At 39.3% G+C, this 17,454-nt stretch overlaps 1 protein-coding gene across 1 annotated transcript; it reads right to left on the bottom strand.

The window, feature by feature from the left end:
- Positions 1-12,908: 12,908 nt before the first annotated feature.
- Positions 12,909-17,419, bottom strand: LOC107227775 (TBC1 domain family member 14). Its single transcript, XM_015669015.2, has one exon. It carries the CDS (start codon positions 16,817-16,819, stop codon positions 14,951-14,953), a length of 1,869 nt encoding a protein of 622 aa, XP_015524501.1. The 5' UTR covers positions 16,820-17,419; the 3' UTR covers positions 12,909-14,950.
- Between the last annotated feature and the right edge of the window lie 35 nt (positions 17,420-17,454).

Genomic DNA, 17,454 nt, shown 5'->3' with positions numbered 1-17,454 from the left:
AGATACGAGCGAAATTTTTGATCAACCAACCGTCGCAGAACGGCAGCGTTATTAGCCGACCCGTTCACTGAAGAATATATCTTCAGTCAACGGCTGACCATCGAAGGGCCTGGCCGCTTGAGTCTGGAATCAGCAGGAGAGATAAGGTGTGTATTTCTTGTATGAAATGTGAAACCTAAAATCATTATACATCATATCATATCATCATACATCATACATCGTACATCATAGATCATACATCATACATCATACATCATACATCGTACATCATACATCATCATACATAGTATTAAAGGTCGAAACCAAAGTTTGGAAGTCGGATGTTCAGAAAGTGACGTCACCAATTCAAAATCAGCTAGCCGAATTCCTCAGTCGGGAAACAACCGCGCAGTAGAGCGGACGTATGAGAGTCGCGCTCCGCAAATTTCAAGTACCGGGTTCTCAACCTCCCGGATCTCGCGCTTCGAGTCCGCTACGTATTTCGAGTAACGGGTTCTCAACCTCCCGGATCTCGCGCTTCGGGTCCGCTACGCGGTGAAACTCGACTTCCAGGATAAGCGCTCCGTGGCTCCTCGTTCATGTTTACAATAAATTATTTCAATTCGTTTTTCGCGCAAGCCGAAATTCAGTAGCTGTCAGTCCGCTAATAAAATTTCTCGACTTCCAGGATAAGCGCTCCGTGGTTCCTGGTTCATGTTTACGATAAATTATTTCAATTCGTTTTTTGCGCAAGCCGAAATTCAGTAGCTGTCAGTCCGCTAATAAAATTTCTCGACTTCCAGGATAAGCGCTCCGTGGTTCCTGGTTCATGTTTACAATAAATTATTTCAATTCGTTTTTCGCGCAACCCCAAATTCGGTAGCTGTCAGTCCGCTAACAAAATTTCTCGACTTCCAGGATAAGCGCTCCGTGGCTCCTCGTTCATGTTTACAATAAATTATTTCAATTCGTTTTTCGCGCAAGCCGAAATTCAGTAGCTGTCAGTCCGCTAACAAAATTTCTCGACTTCCAGGATAAGCGCTCCGTGGCTCCTCGTTCATGTTTACAATAAATTATTTCAATTCGTTTTTCGCGCAAGCCGAAATTCAGTAGCTGTCAGTCCGCTAATAAAATTTCTCGACTTCCAGGATAAGCGCTCCGTGGTTCCTGGTTCATGTTTACAATAAATTATTTCAATTCGTTTTTCGCGCAAGCCGAAATTCAGTAGCTGTCAGTCCGCTAATAAAATTTCTCGACTTCCAGGATAAGCGCTCCGTGGTTCCTGGTTCATGTTTACAATAAATTATTTCAATTCGTTTTTCGCGCAACCCCAAATTCGGTAGCTGTCAGTCCGCTAACAAAATTTCTCGACTTCCAGGATAAACGCTCCGTGGCTCCTCGTTCATGTTTACAATAAATTATTTCAATTCGTTTTTCGCGCAAGCCGAAATTCAGTAGCTGTCAGTCCGCTAATAAAATTTCTCGACTTCCAGGATAAGCGCTCCGTGGTTCCTGGTTCATGTTTACAATAAATTATTTCAATTCGTTTTTCGCGCAAGCCGAAATTCAGTAGCTGTCAGTCCGCTAATAAAATTTCTCGACTTCCAGGATAAGCGCTCCGTGGTTCCTGGTTCATGTTTACAATAAATTATTTCAATTCGTTTTTCGCGCAACCCCAAATTCGGTAGCTGTCAGTCCGCTAACAAAATTTCTCGACTTCCAGGATAAGCGCTCCGTGGCTCCTCGTTCATGTTTACAATAAATTATTTCAATTCGTTTTTCGCGCAAGCCCAAATTCAGTAGCTGTCAGTGCGCTAATAAAATTTCTATAACTTTATAATCTTCTCATAATCTTTCTGGTACATTTTATCGATAAAAAATTATATCAAACCTTACACATTATTTTTGATTTGTTCTCACGCTGAAAATATTTATTAGTATTCGGGGTATAACTCGAGGTGATTGGCGGTGGTCGTTGGGGGTGGTTAAGGGTGGTTGCGGGTAATCTCGGTGATTCAGGAGGAGGGGGACGAGGATTTGTGCTCGGTGAGTAAAACACTTTTATAATATTTGATGGCAATTATAATTATATTTTATCTAAAATATTTCAAACTAGTCATGTTTACATTAAATTATTTCAATTCATTTTTCGCGCAAGCACATATTCAGTTGCTATGAATAAGCTTATACAATTTATTATATTATTAATTAATTAATGAATATTCTTATAATATTTAATGGCAATTGTAATTATGTTGTATTCAAAATTTTTCAAACTTGTCATGCTTACAATAAATTATTTCGATTCGTTTTTCGCGCAAGCACAAATTCAGTAGCTATGAATACGCTTATGCAATTTATTATATTATTAATTAATTAATTAATCAATTACTCAATTATATTAATCCTTACACAATATTTTCGATGTTTTCTTATACTGAAAATATTTATTACTATTCAAGGTATAACCTGAGGTGGTTGAAGGTGTTCGGAGGTGGACGAGGAGGAGGACGAGGAGGACGAGGATTTGTGCTGGGTGAGTTAAACACTTTTATAATATTTGATGGCAATTGTAATTATATTTCATCTGAAATATTATAAACTTGTCACGTTTACAATAAATTATTTCAATTCATTTTTCGTGCAAGCACATATTCAGTAGCTATGAATAATCTTGTACAATTTATTATATTATTAATTAATTAATTAATATTCTTATAATATTTAATGGCAATTGTAATTATATTTCATCTGAAATATTACAAACTTGTCACGTTTACAATAAATTATTTCAATTCATTTTTCGTGCAAGCACATATTCAGTAGCTATGAATAATCTTGTACAATTTATTATATTATTAATTAATTAATTAATATTCTTATAATATTTAATGGCAATTGTAATTATATTTCATCTGAAATATTACAAACTTGTCACGTTTACAATAAATTATTTCAATTCATTTTTCGTGCAAGCACATATTCAGTAGCTATGAATAATCTTGTACAATTTATTATATTATTAATTAATTAATTAATATTCTTATAATATTTAATGGCAATTGTAATTATATTTCATCTGAAATATTACAAACTTGTCACGTTTACAATAAATTATTTCAATTCATTTTTCGTGCAAGCACATATTCAGTAGCTATGAATAATCTTGTACAATTCATTACATTATTAATTAATTGATTAATTACATTAATCCTTACACAATATTTTTGATGTGTTCCTATACTAAAAATATTCATTACTATTCCAGGTATTACCCGAGGTGGTCGGAGGTGGACGAGGAGGAGGACGAGCTGGACGAGGAGGAGGACGAGCTGGACGAGGAGGAGGACCAGGAGGACGAGGTGGACGAGGAGGAGGCGGGGTGGGCCGTGGGAGAGGACCTCTCCTCTCCTCAGAGGAGGGGAGGGGGAGGGGCAGGGAAGGGGGAGAGGTGGGCGGGGAGGGGGAAGGGAAGGGAAGGGAAGGGGGAGAGGTGGGCGGGGAGGGGGAAGGGAAGGGAAGGGGGAGGGAAGGGAAGGGAAGGGAAGGGAAGGGAAGGGAAGGGAAGGGAAGGGGCGGGGAGGGGCGGGGAGGGGGAGGGTGGGAGGGAGGGAGGGAGGGAGGGAGGGCGGGGGGGGAGGGAGGGAGGGAGGGAGGGAGGGAGGGCGGGGGGGCGGCCGGGGGGGTGTACTGCTCTATTAACTCTAACGGGCTCGCATTGACATCCGTCCTCCACTCCCACCCCGCCCGCCCTCCCGCCCTCCCTCCCACCCTCCCTCCCTCCCTCCCTCCCTCCCTCCCTCCCTCCCTCCCTCCCGCCCTCCCCCTCCCCGCCCCTCCCCACCCCTTCCCTTCCCTTCCCTTCCCTTCCCTTCCCTTCCCTTCCCTTCCCTTCCCTTCCCTCCCCCTTCCCTTCCCTTCCCCCTCCCCGCCCACCTCTCCCCCTTCCCTTCCCTTCCCTTCCCCCTCCCCGCCCACCTCTCCCCCTTCCCTGCCCCTCCCCCTCCCCTCCTCTGAGGAGAGGAGAGGTCCTCTCCCACGGCCCACCCCGCCTCCTCCTCGTCCACCTCGTCCTCCTGGTCCTCCTCCTCGTCCAGCTCGTCCTCCTCCTCGTCCAGCTCGTCCTCCTCCTCGTCCACCTCCGACCACCTCGGGTAATACCTGGAATAGTAATGAATATTTTTAGTATAGGAACACATCAAAAATATTGTGTAAGGATTAATGTAATTAATCAATTAATTAATAATGTAATGAATTGTACAAGATTATTCATAGCTACTGAATATGTGCTTGCACGAAAAATGAATTGAAATAATTTATTGTAAACGTGACAAGTTTGTAATATTTCAGATGAAATATAATTACAATTGCCATTAAATATTATAAGAATATTAATTAATTAATTAATAATATAATAAATTGTACAAGATTATTCATAGCTACTGAATATGTGCTTGCACGAAAAATGAATTGAAATAATTTATTGTAAACGTGACAAGTTTGTAATATTTCAGATGAAATATAATTACAATTGCCATTAAATATTATAAGAATATTAATTAATTAATTAATAATATAATAAATTGTACAAGATTATTCATAGCTACTGAATATGTGCTTGCACGAAAAATGAATTGAAATAATTTATTGTAAACGTGACAAGTTTGTAATATTTCAGATGAAATATAATTACAATTGCCATTAAATATTATAAGAATATTAATTAATTAATTAATAATATAATAAATTGTACAAGATTATTCATAGCTACTGAATATGTGCTTGCACGAAAAATGAATTGAAATAATTTATTGTAAACGTGACAAGTTTATAATATTTCAGATGAAATATAATTACAATTGCCATCAAATATTATAAAAGTGTTTAACTCACCCAGCACAAATCCTCGTCCTCCTCGTCCTCCTCCTCGTCCACCTCCGAACACCTTCAACCACCTCAGGTTATACCTTGAATAGTAATAAATATTTTCAGTATAAGAAAACATCGAAAATATTGTGTAAGGATTAATATAATTGAGTAATTGATTAATTAATTAATTAATAATATAATAAATTGCATAAGCGTATTCATAGTTACTGAATTTGTGCTTGCGCGAAAAACGAATCGAAATAATTTATTGTAAGCATGACAAGTTTGAAAAATTTTGAATACAACATAATTACAATTGCCATTAAATATTATAAGAATATTCATTAATTAATTAATAATATAATAAATTGTATAAGCTTATTCATAGCAACTGAATATGTGCTTGCGCGAAAAATGAATTGAAATAATTTAATGTAAACATGACTAGTTTGAAATATTTTAGATAAAATATAATTATAATTGCCATCAAATATTATAAAAGTGTTTTACTCACCGAGCACAAATCCTCGTCCCCCTCCTCCTGAATCACCGAGATTACCCGCAACCACCCTTAACCACCCCCAACGACCACCGCCAATCACCTCGAGTTATACCCCGAATACTAATAAATATTTTCAGCGTGAGAACAAATCAAAAATAATGTGTAAGGTTTGATATAATTTTTTATCGATAAAATGTACCAGAAAGATTATGAGAAGATTATAAAGTTATAGAAATTTTATTAGCGCACTGACAGCTACTGAATTTGGGCTTGCGCGAAAAACGAATTGAAATAATTTATTGTAAACATGAACGAGGAGCCACGGAGCGCTTATCCTGGAAGTCGAGAAATTTTGTTAGCGGACTGACAGCTACCGAATTTGGGGTTGCGCGAAAAACGAATTGAAATAATTTATTGTAAACATGAACCAGGAACCACGGAGCGCTTATCCTGGAAGTCGAGAAATTTTATTAGCGGACTGACAGCTACTGAATTTCGGCTTGCGCGAAAAACGAATTGAAATAATTTATTGTAAACATGAACCAGGAACCACGGAGCGCTTATCCTGGAAGTCGAGAAATTTTATTAGCGGACTGACAGCTACTGAATTTCGGCTTGCGCGAAAAACGAATTGAAATAATTTATTGTAAACATGAACGAGGAGCCACGGAGCGTTTATCCTGGAAGTCGAGAAATTTTGTTAGCGGACTGACAGCTACCGAATTTGGGGTTGCGCGAAAAACGAATTGAAATAATTTATTGTAAACATGAACCAGGAACCACGGAGCGCTTATCCTGGAAGTCGAGAAATTTTATTAGCGGACTGACAGCTACTGAATTTCGGCTTGCGCGAAAAACGAATTGAAATAATTTATTGTAAACATGAACCAGGAACCACGGAGCGCTTATCCTGGAAGTCGAGAAATTTTATTAGCGGACTGACAGCTACTGAATTTCGGCTTGCGCGAAAAACGAATTGAAATAATTTATTGTAAACATGAACGAGGAGCCACGGAGCGCTTATCCTGGAAGTCGAGAAATTTTGTTAGCGGACTGACAGCTACTGAATTTCGGCTTGCGCGAAAAACGAATTGAAATAATTTATTGTAAACATGAACGAGGAGCCACGGAGCGCTTATCCTGGAAGTCGAGAAATTTTGTTAGCGGACTGACAGCTACCGAATTTGGGGTTGCGCGAAAAACGAATTGAAATAATTTATTGTAAACATGAACCAGGAACCACGGAGCGCTTATCCTGGAAGTCGAGAAATTTTATTAGCGGACTGACAGCTACTGAATTTCGGCTTGCGCAAAAAACGAATTGAAATAATTTATCGTAAACATGAACCAGGAACCACGGAGCGCTTATCCTGGAAGTCGAGAAATTTTATTAGCGGACTGACAGCTACTGAATTTCGGCTTGCGCGAAAAACGAATTGAAATAATTTATTGTAAACATGAACGAGGAGCCACGGAGCGCTTATCCTGGAAGTCGAGTTTCACCGCGTAGCGGACCCGAAGCGCGAGATCCGGGAGGTTGAGAACCCGTTACTCGAAATACGTAGCGGACTCGAAGCGCGAGATCCGGGAGGTTGAGAACCCGGTACTTGAAATTTGCGGAGCGCGACTCTCATACGTCCGCTCTACTGCGCGGTTGTTTCCCGACTGAGGAATTCGGCTAGCTGATTTTGAATTGGTGACGTCACTTTCTGAACATCCGACTTCCAAACTTTGGTTTCGACCTTTAATACTATGTATGATGATGTATGATGTACGATGTATGATGTATGATGTATGATGTATGATCTATGATGTACGATGTATGATGTATGATGATATGATATGATGTATAATGATTTTAGGTTTCACATTTCATACAAGAAATACACACCTTATCTCTCCTGCTGATTCCAGACTCAAGCGGCCAGGCCCTTCGATGGTCAGCCGTTGACTGAAGATATATTCTTCAGTGAACGGGTCGGCTAATAACGCTGCCGTTCTGCGACGGTTGGTTGATCAAAAATTTCGCTCGTATCTTTCAAATGTGTGTTAAAATACACTCGAAGTGTTAAGAAGCGTCGTTCTTTCTCTCCCTATCACCTTTCTAGGTCTCTAAATCACTACGCAGCGTTAAATACTGTCTCATACACGGAGCATCCGTTTCATCTCGATCAATATTAGCGCGTCCGTGATGTATTACAGCTACTCTGATTTTTTTTCCATACGAACACCTTTCGAAAAACAATTCTGCTTTCCTACCCAACGTAGATACAACACTTGCGACCAGCTATAACAACGTTTCGATTCTATGCCTATGAAAATTCAAGATCGAGAGAGCAAATGAAAAGTTGTTGGAATAATTATGAATACTGATGTTATGGAATACATCGAGCGCGCGTCGAATAGAATCCCATTTCGAAATGAATAATTCTGCTCTTTTCATATCATAGCTAATCTAGTAATATAGGTAAATAGGATGGTTGGAGGTGTTCGGAAATGGTATGAGGTGGTCGGCGCTGGCAGAAGGTGATAGGGGGTGGTCGAAAGTGGCCATTGATGGTCGGAGGTGGCAGGGGGAGGTAGGAGGCGTTCGAAAATGGTAGGACATTTCAAAAGTTAAAGTCGACGATGATCCGGTGTATCAATTTTATCGTTACAGATTTTCTTTTCCCATGAGGCATAGAGTATTCAACAACGATAATGCAGTCCTTAAAATTCATCATTCATCTCTGTCTGGAAAGCTAATTCGCAAGGCGTGGTATTCTATTCTATTTGCATTATTAGAAAAATACCCGTACTCTACATACACTGTTTCTAATCTTTTGCTACATTTGGTTTAATCCCCATGCTTCCACAGCACGAATAGTCGGAAATGTTTTTGATTATCCATAATAAAATAAAAGAAGTAACAAAGCTTAAATTTATTGTTAAAGCTCTAATGAAGACATCAAACTGCGGTCGAATCAATTCATTTATTATATTTTACATATTATTTGCACATGACCTCTGTATATTTGATAAATTATTCCTAAATACATTGAAACATACGTATTTATAATGAAATATCATGCAATGGGCTGTGTAAACTATAAACTATAATTTCTATCGAATAGCTGCTTTTATGTCAACAGGACTTTGAGACTCAGTTCCGTTCGTCCTCCTCCTCGTCCACCTCCGACCACCTCCAACAATCGCCAACCACCTCGAACAACCACCGATAACCACCTCGGGTTGTACCTGGAATAGCAATAAATATTTTCGGTATAAGAACACATCAAAAACATTACGTAAGGATTCATATAATCACAGGTTTTGTTTTTTGGCTGTAACTTTTGATGCGTCGATCGCAGCGCATTGGGACAGCGCCCAATCGATTTGTCTCGCAAAATTACGTCGGAATAGTGCAGGAAAGAATTTATTCCAGCACTTTTCAAAATCGCGAAAATTTTCGCAAAAAATGCAAAGGGGTTAGCCTTACTTTTTCTTCATTTTTCGAGCGAATTATTTTGGTCTCCGGTTCGATTTAAATGACCCTTACCTGACCAATTAGACCCCTAGGAACTCAGAAAACGCGGCAAAAAGAACGTGGGACCAAGAGGAGAGAAACGGCGAGCAAAAAAGCAACAGATGAAAAATGTCGAAAACACAGGTCATCGTTTTTTGGCTGTAACTTTCGATGCGTTGATCGCAGCGTATTGGGACTGCGCTCAATCGACTTTTTTCGCAAAATCACGTCGAAATAGTGCATGAAAGAATTTATTCCGGCACTTTTCAAAATCGTGAAAATTTTCGTCAAAAATACAAAGGGGTTAGCCTCACTATCGGATGAAGAATATAAAGACAGTTGCCCTCATGGGCTCAGATGTGACATCCGTAAATTGCTCCGTGAGATAATCCAATGGTAGAGTTGAGAACTTATTGTACAACATCACTGAGTTTCCGATTACGACAAGGTGCTGGCTGCATTCACCTTCCAAGTAACACAGTCTTCGCAATGGTAGGCCCAAGCCAGTACTTGGCCTGAGTGTACCTACCGACTTGTCGGCGATACAAGAAATTAATAATGAGAACTAATATCATTCAAAATTCGTAGCAAAACAGTGATTCAATTAAAGTATAGGTACCCGAGAGAAGAATGTATACATAGATCATGAATAAAAATAGATCATATGTAATAATGATGCAGAGACCAAAAAGTGTACATGTATATGCGGTCCATGTACGACATTGATATACCTGATTAATTTATGATAATTACATGATGCAAACTATAAATTTTATAATTTGCTAGGAAACATACTAGATTATCTACTATAATCGGGTATAATATGACAATAAAAGAATTGTTCGTTTCGATATGGGATACAATTCGACACGCAGTCTATATATCCCATAACATTCATATTCAGAATTAGGAGTAGGAGTAGGAATAGAAGTAGGATCAGGAGTTGGAGTAAGATCGTAGTAGAAGTAGGAGTAAGATTGAAGTAAAAGTAGGAGCAGGAGTAGGAGTAGAAGTATGGGAGGAGGGTAAGGGCGGGAAGGGTAGGGTAGGGTGGGGTAGGGTGGGGGGTAGGTTAGGGTAAGCGGACCAATTGGGTTGGGTTGGGTTGGGTTGGGTTGGCAACTCCAACTCCTAACACTCCTACTCCTACTTCTTATCCTACTTCTCCTCCTACTCCCACTCCTGATCCCATTCCTGATCCTACTTCCACTCCTCCTTCCGATCCTACTCCTATTCCTACCCCTGATCCTACTTCATCAAATATCATAAAAATCTTAAACTCACCGAGCACCAATCCTCGTCCAGCTCGACCACCTCTAACCACTGCCAACCACCTCCAACGACCACCGCTTACCACCTCGGGTTATACTTGGAATATCAATAAATATCAATATTGAAAATCAGAACACATCAAAAATATCGTGTAAGGATTAATATAATTTTATCATTGACACATTCTACTAAGAAGATTATGAGGAAATTATAAGAAATTATAGAAATTTTATCAGGGCATTGACAACTACTGAATTTGGGCTCGAAAATTGAATTGAAATAATTTATTGTGAACATGACAAGTTCAAAAAATCTTAGATAAAATATAATTACGATTGCCATTAAATATTAAAAAAATGTTTCATTTCCCGTGCACAAATCCTCGTCCTCCCCGTCCACCTTGTTCTCCTCGTCTTCCTCGTCCTCCTCCTCGTCCACCTCCGACCACCTCCAACGACCACCGCTAACCACCTCGGGTTATACCTCGAATACTAATAAATATTTTCAGTATTAGAACACATTAAAAATATTGTGTAAGGATTAATATAATTTTTTTTATCGACACATTTTACTAAGAAGAAGTAGAAATTTTACTAGCGCATTGACAGCTAATGAATTTGAACTTATGCGAAAAGCGAATTGAAATAATTTATTGTAAACATGACAAGTTTGAAAAATTTTAGATGAAATATAATCGCAATTGACATATAATATTATAAAAATGTTAACCTCACCGAGCAAAAATCTTTGTCCTCCTCCTCGTCCACCTCCGACGACCTCCAACCACCGCCAACCACCTCCAACAACCACCGATAACCACCTCGGGTTATACCTTGAATAGTGATAAATGTTTTCAGTATAAGAACACATCAAAAATATTCTGTAAGCATTGCTATAATTAATTAATTAAATAATAATACAATAAATTTCATTCGCGCATTTACAGCTACTGAATTTGTGCTCGCGCGAAAAATGAATTGCAATAATTCAATGTAAACATGACAAGTTTACAAAATTTTAGATGAAATATAATTACAATCGCCATTAAATATTATAAAAATTTTATACTTAACGTGCACAAATCTAACGACCGCCAACCAGCTTAAATCACCTCCAACGATCTTTTTCTTGTTCTCCCCGTCTTCCTCAACCTCCTCATCCTCCTCGTCCTCTCCCTGAAGTCAAGTTTCACCATGTAGCAGACCTGTAGCGCAGGAACCACGGAGCGCATGTCCTGGATGTTAAGTTTCACCAGGTAGTTGACCTTGAGCGCAGAAACTACGGAGCTCTTGTCCTGGAAGTCGAGTTGCACCAGGTAACGGACCTGGAGCACGGGATCCAGGAGATAGAGAGCCCGGTACTCGAAGTCTGCGGAGCGCGATTCTCATCCGTCCGCTCTACTGCGCGGTGGTTTCCGGACTGAGGAATTCGGCCAACTGATTTTCGTCTATATAGATCGATGACATCAAGAGAAAAAAAATTTCGGGTGACGTCGCTCTCTGAAATTCCGAACATCCGAACATCCAAAATTTGGTTTCGAACTTTAATACTACGTATGATGTATGATGTGTGATGTATGATGTATGACATACGGTGTATGATGATATGATATGATGTATAATGATTTTAGCGTTTACATTTCAGACATGAAACACGCACTTTGTCCTTCCTGCCGATTCCAGACTCAAGCGGCTAGGCCCTTTGATGGTCAGCCGTTAACTAAACATGTATTCTTCAGTTAACGGGTTAGCTAATAACGCTGCCGTTCTGCGACAGTTGAATGATAAAAATTTTTGCTCGTACCTTTCAAATGTGAGTTAGAATACACTCGAAGTTTTAAGAAGCTTCGTTCTATCTCTCCCCGTAAAAAAAAAAAAAAAAAGAAAAATCGCCGACAATCACCTTTTTAGGTCTTTAAATCAGGACGCTGCGTTAAATACTGCCTCATATACGGAGCAGCCATTTCATCTCGATCAAAATTAGCGCATCCGTGATGTATTACAGTTACTCTAAATTTTTTTCCATACGAACACTTTTCGAGAAACAATTCTGCTTCTCTACCAAACGTAGATACTTCACTTGCGACTAGCTAAAACAACGTTTCGATTCTATGCCTACGAAAATTCAAGATCGAGAGAGCAAATGAAAAGTTGTTGGAATAATTATGAATATTAATGTTATGAAATACATCGAGCGCGTGTTGAATAGAATCCCATTTTGAAATAAATAATTATTCTATTTTCATATTATAGCCGTATTATTGTAGATGATCTAGTTTGTCTTCTGGAAAATTATAAAATTTACAGTATGCATCGCGTATTAATCATAAATGGATCACATATATTAATATTGTACATGGACCGCATATACATATATACTTTTTGGTCTCTGCATCATTATTACACCCGATCTATTATTATTTATAACCTATGTATACATTCTTCTCTCGGGTACCTATACTTTCATTAAATCACTGTTTTCCTACGAATGTTGGAAGAAAATCCTCGTTATTAATTTCACGTATCGCCGACAAGTCGGTAAGTACACACAGGCTAAGTATTGGCTTGGGCTCACCATTGCGAAGACTGTGTTACTCAAGAGATACAACCACTCATCATTTAGATACATTTGGCGATCCCGCGTCGTTTGAAGCCCAACTTGTCAGCCCCTGAAGGCGATAAAACCGAAGAGAATATATTCCGAAATAATTCCAGGTGTGTGTTACTTACCCGAAAGACATTAATTGTAATCAAAGTGATGGAAACATTAAACGAAGGACAATAATTGATATCGATTTTATTACTATTCCTTTCGTCATACAAAAGCTATTATATGTGAGATTCAAAATATACACGCAAAGACAGGAAGCCGGCTGACGCCTTCTGCAGCGCCGCTGTAATTATAATATATTTACAATTATTATTAGATTCATTCGGATATTACAATGTCGTGTGTTACATATTATAACATGGTAGGTCATCTTTATATCTATATATCTTTATACACCGATCATTACATTTACGAGAATATATTCATCGTTTTTGATTTATTGGAAAATATACATAATTATATGTGACGTTTCTATAAGTCCGCGTTTATTATTATCATTATACTACTACACAGGTGTAGAAAAGCTTACATAAATAAATAATATTACACTAATTATAATACATGTTATATGTAGGATATCTGCAACGCATACGTACCAACCGAGTATTGTTATCTTTCGTCTTTACTTAATATTCAATCAACATGTATGTATATACAATATTAGAGATGAGAATATCATCGATATAACTATAATTTATTTTTTCGTCGGATGGATTTCGAGTATTGTCAGCGAGGACTGGGACATTTATATAATAAAAACTATCATCCACTTCGCCTACGTGTTTCAGTTTCATCTAACGAATATAAATTTATATTTTATAGAACAGCACGGTACTGAGTTACGAGAATTAAGCTAAATGTTCTTGTTCCTTTTCTATATGAGAAAAAATCACCGTGGATTTCACGTACGAATAATGTTACATAAGCCTATTACGTACAACGGGCAGAAGAAAAATACCATCAGAATTTATACGCATTCTTTTTTTTTTTTTTTTACCGTGTACGAGATAATAAATAATAGCATTATGACTCCATGTCACGGGTATTCTATTCTAGTTTCTTGCACAAGATGATATTATAGGTGTGCATTTTCTCATAAATGAGAATCAATTTCTTCTTCCTCTATCCCATACATCTCGTACATATAGTATGTTAATAATTAAATTGATAATTCATCACGAAGATCGCTGGGAAAAAATGTCTTTACGCAAAATAGGAATCGCCGTTCAGATCTCTGTAGCATTTTTGCTTTAACCATGCAGCATTTGTTAGTATTTTACGTTGTTACCATAGTTCCGATTATTTAGGGGTATTAGCGGAGTTGATTCAACTGACGAGTGAAAAATTAAATAATTGCGATTATAACGCAATTCACAGCCCAACTCGAGACGTTACCTTAAATATTTTACTACTAGCTTCTCAGATTTCCAAAAGTACGAGCTTTTGTACCGCTCCAGGTTCATGCATATTTGAAAAATGTCCATAATTTTGATTTTTTTTAAATGACAGCATTGCAGGCTGCAGAGTGTGTTTCTTCACCACTAATCTCACCACGGCATGTTCAAATCGACCCCGCTACTTCCATAGAAAATAATAAATTGTTATATACAAAAGTTACAATTTTCATTATTACCTATATCGTATATGCAGTTTCGAAATTTATCGCTATGCAGTCGCCTGTTTTTATATGTATATAGATACCTCAAAATTTCCAAAGTCGTCGATATTAGATTGATTAACTAATTCATCAATACCAGCAGCTTTGCACCAGCATTATAAAATTTAGCACCACCATTTACGTTAAAACGATTCAATGACTTCGTTGCAGTTTCATTGGAAACGAAAAATACAGATTCTGATCGTGTTATGTATTGAACTCTATTATTGCCCAAGTGTCAGGGGCTGCCTAACATCAAAAAACATTTACTTCGAAAGTTCACACATCGATTCGCACAAATCATTACAAACATACGTATCGTATTACACTAGCCAATGTATACTTACTATTTAATAGATCGTTCCATCCATCATTACCATAACGAATTATCCATCGCCAATATCTCATGATTTCTGAGTCGCTACATAATTTTTATCTCTCAAGTACATCCAATGTAAACCAGGCCATCATCAGGAATGTATTCACTACAGCAGTTACAAGCTCGTAGCTGAATAGTAAGGTACGCTTAAGGAAATTGAGAACTAATGATTAAATTCTAAGATATTTGAGCCAGCATCTGTTGAAAGGTGCTGGTGCCAACGGTGGTAGACATTTGACTAATACTGTTGAAAAGGGCCTCAGCCTGGAGATTCTCAGGTAACCTAGTGAGGAATTGAGCTCCACGTACAAAGTCCATACCAAGTAGTTCATCCTGGTGTAAATGGAGTACCCCAAGTGCTGTCCTGAAGAGGAATTCATCTCCATCCCTCAAAAAAACATCCCAAACTCTGCAGGCAACATCCAAAGGCATTGCTTTAGCATAGACAGTGTAAAGCCAGTCGAGGAGATAAAGATCAGGACTAAGACCAGCCGCGGTAAAGTGAGCATAGATTTTTGGCAACCTGTGAGCAAGTGCGCTTGAATACACTTTGTAATATATGCTCATTTGTTTTTGGTTCAAGGTAAAAGCTGCCCTATGACAAGGACGATTTAGGAGGTTTGCAAAGCAAGTGAAAACGTCGACTGGGTCCATATTAAGTGACAATACAGCACCCAGGAAGCTCATGCCTTGAACATAGCCAACATCTGGTCTGTATACAGCATACGCAGCTAAAACCCCTTGCAGACTTTCGGCGAGAGGTCCGCCTTCTTGGAAAACGCACAGTGTAGGAAATGTGCGGGATACATCAAGTTTTATGGAGGCCAGCCACTCGTTCGCTGGATGCGACATTGCCCTATCTAGACATAAATTGTACAGATGAGGAGTTATGTTAAGCTGATTAAATATAGCCAGCTTCCAAACCCGCCCTCTTATACTGGGGGGAAGTCCTCGCCACCATAATTCCCTGACTTTTTTAGTTTCTCTGAGCGATTCAAACTTAGGTAAGACCTGCGTACTCCATATTAATGAATCCTCTGCAAGCCTCTCTTCCTCTTTGAGCTGAATCTCTCTCTGCTGCCTGCGCTCCTTTTCCTCCTTCAATTCCCGCTTTCTTGCAGCCTCAATAATAGCATTATACTGTTTCCTGTGACTCTCTTCCTCCAGAGCGCTCTTAGCTGGTAAATTAGATGGTCTAGGCTGTGGAATGAGCGCTGAGCTGCCTCCCACCTTGTCCGCGTTTCTTGACGGACTTCCTGACGGCGTCGAATGCTGTTGAGGCTCCTTCTGCTTCCAAGAAAACACGTTTTTGGTAAAGAACCCAGTGAGAGGCCAGCGCTTGGGTTTCTCAGGCGAGATGTGCGGCTCCTCCGGACCCAACAAGCTCCCGGAAGGCGAGGCTTCGCTCAGGGATGAAACCGTACTACTGCAGGACCGCGGGAGGCTACTTCTCGGACTGTTGTTCAGACTGGCCACATCATTCTTGGCGCCGTCGGCATCAATCCTGGCTATAATGCTGGCCGATTGATTGCTAAGGGATTCTAGATCCCCAGATTGCCGCTCCTCTGGTAATGTGTCAAGCTCATCAAGTGCGTAAAGTTGTTTCGTCGATGGATTATATGCCAGGGACATGCTCTCCAATGCATTGTTTAGACTGGTGCCACTTGAAACTGCGTTGGCTGCATCGTACCATTTGTTTTCGCGTATATGAACGCAGAGTGCTTTATTTGCGGCTGGAACTCCAGCGGTAACATCGCAGGCCAGTGCTTCATCCATTTCCACACTGTCGCAACGCACCGAATCCCCGTTAATTGACACTAATTGTTGCTTTCCACCATTCATCTTTGAGGTTATTGTGCTGGCAAGGTAGCCGCCGGGTTCTCGCCTCCCGGTTTTCAACACTTGGAAACTGTTGGCCAAATCCGTGTGGCATGATATCAAGCAGGGCGCTGCTCCTACCTGCACAGCTCCAGGGACTCCGAGGGTTCCCGGAGTCCCTGGAGAGCAGGCTGCTCCGTTTGGACGTTGCAGAACAGGGCTTTTCATGCCTCAAGCCGCCTTTCCCTAACCTCGCTTTACATAGATAACGGATTGATCGTTGACGTCTTTAGTCTTATATTTAATTTAATTTGATTTATTTTTCTGTTAATTCTAGGTTTTGAAATATATGTATGTATGACGTATGATAACGTGGATGTTGGGCCGAAGTGGGAGAAACCCTAAAACTTCTCACCTCAACGATCGTCTTTTGTTCGTATATTTTACACAGCGTGATTGCTTCGCACCCATTGTTAAATATTTTTGATTGTATGAATTATTCTCGCTTCGATCTTTCCGACGGCACTATGACTCATTTTATTATTGCAATATTTATCTGCTCGTCCGTTGCCCCGTCTGACAACACCCACCACCACTCACACAGCGTCTGTCAAAAAATCACACGCACACACTGCCGCGCACATCATGCACGCCCACTGTTGTCATTCATCTGTCACTTTTAAGGGTGGTTATTTTAAGCCGAATATTTTACTGTTTATGCAATTTTGTTTTGTCTTCCTGCAAATGGATCGTATTACAATTCACGCTATTTTATTTCTAAAATCAACTATATAATTAGATTATTTATCCGAGATTCTAATAAATCCTATTACAAACTATATTTCCCTATAAATAAATTTGTA

This window comes from Neodiprion lecontei, chromosome 3 (assembly GCF_021901455.1).
Source record: "Neodiprion lecontei isolate iyNeoLeco1 chromosome 3, iyNeoLeco1.1, whole genome shotgun sequence".
Taxonomy (NCBI): Eukaryota; Metazoa; Arthropoda; class Insecta; order Hymenoptera; family Diprionidae; genus Neodiprion; species Neodiprion lecontei.
The sequence above is the reverse complement of the archived record's forward strand: the minus strand, read 5'-3'. Positions and strand labels throughout refer to the sequence as shown.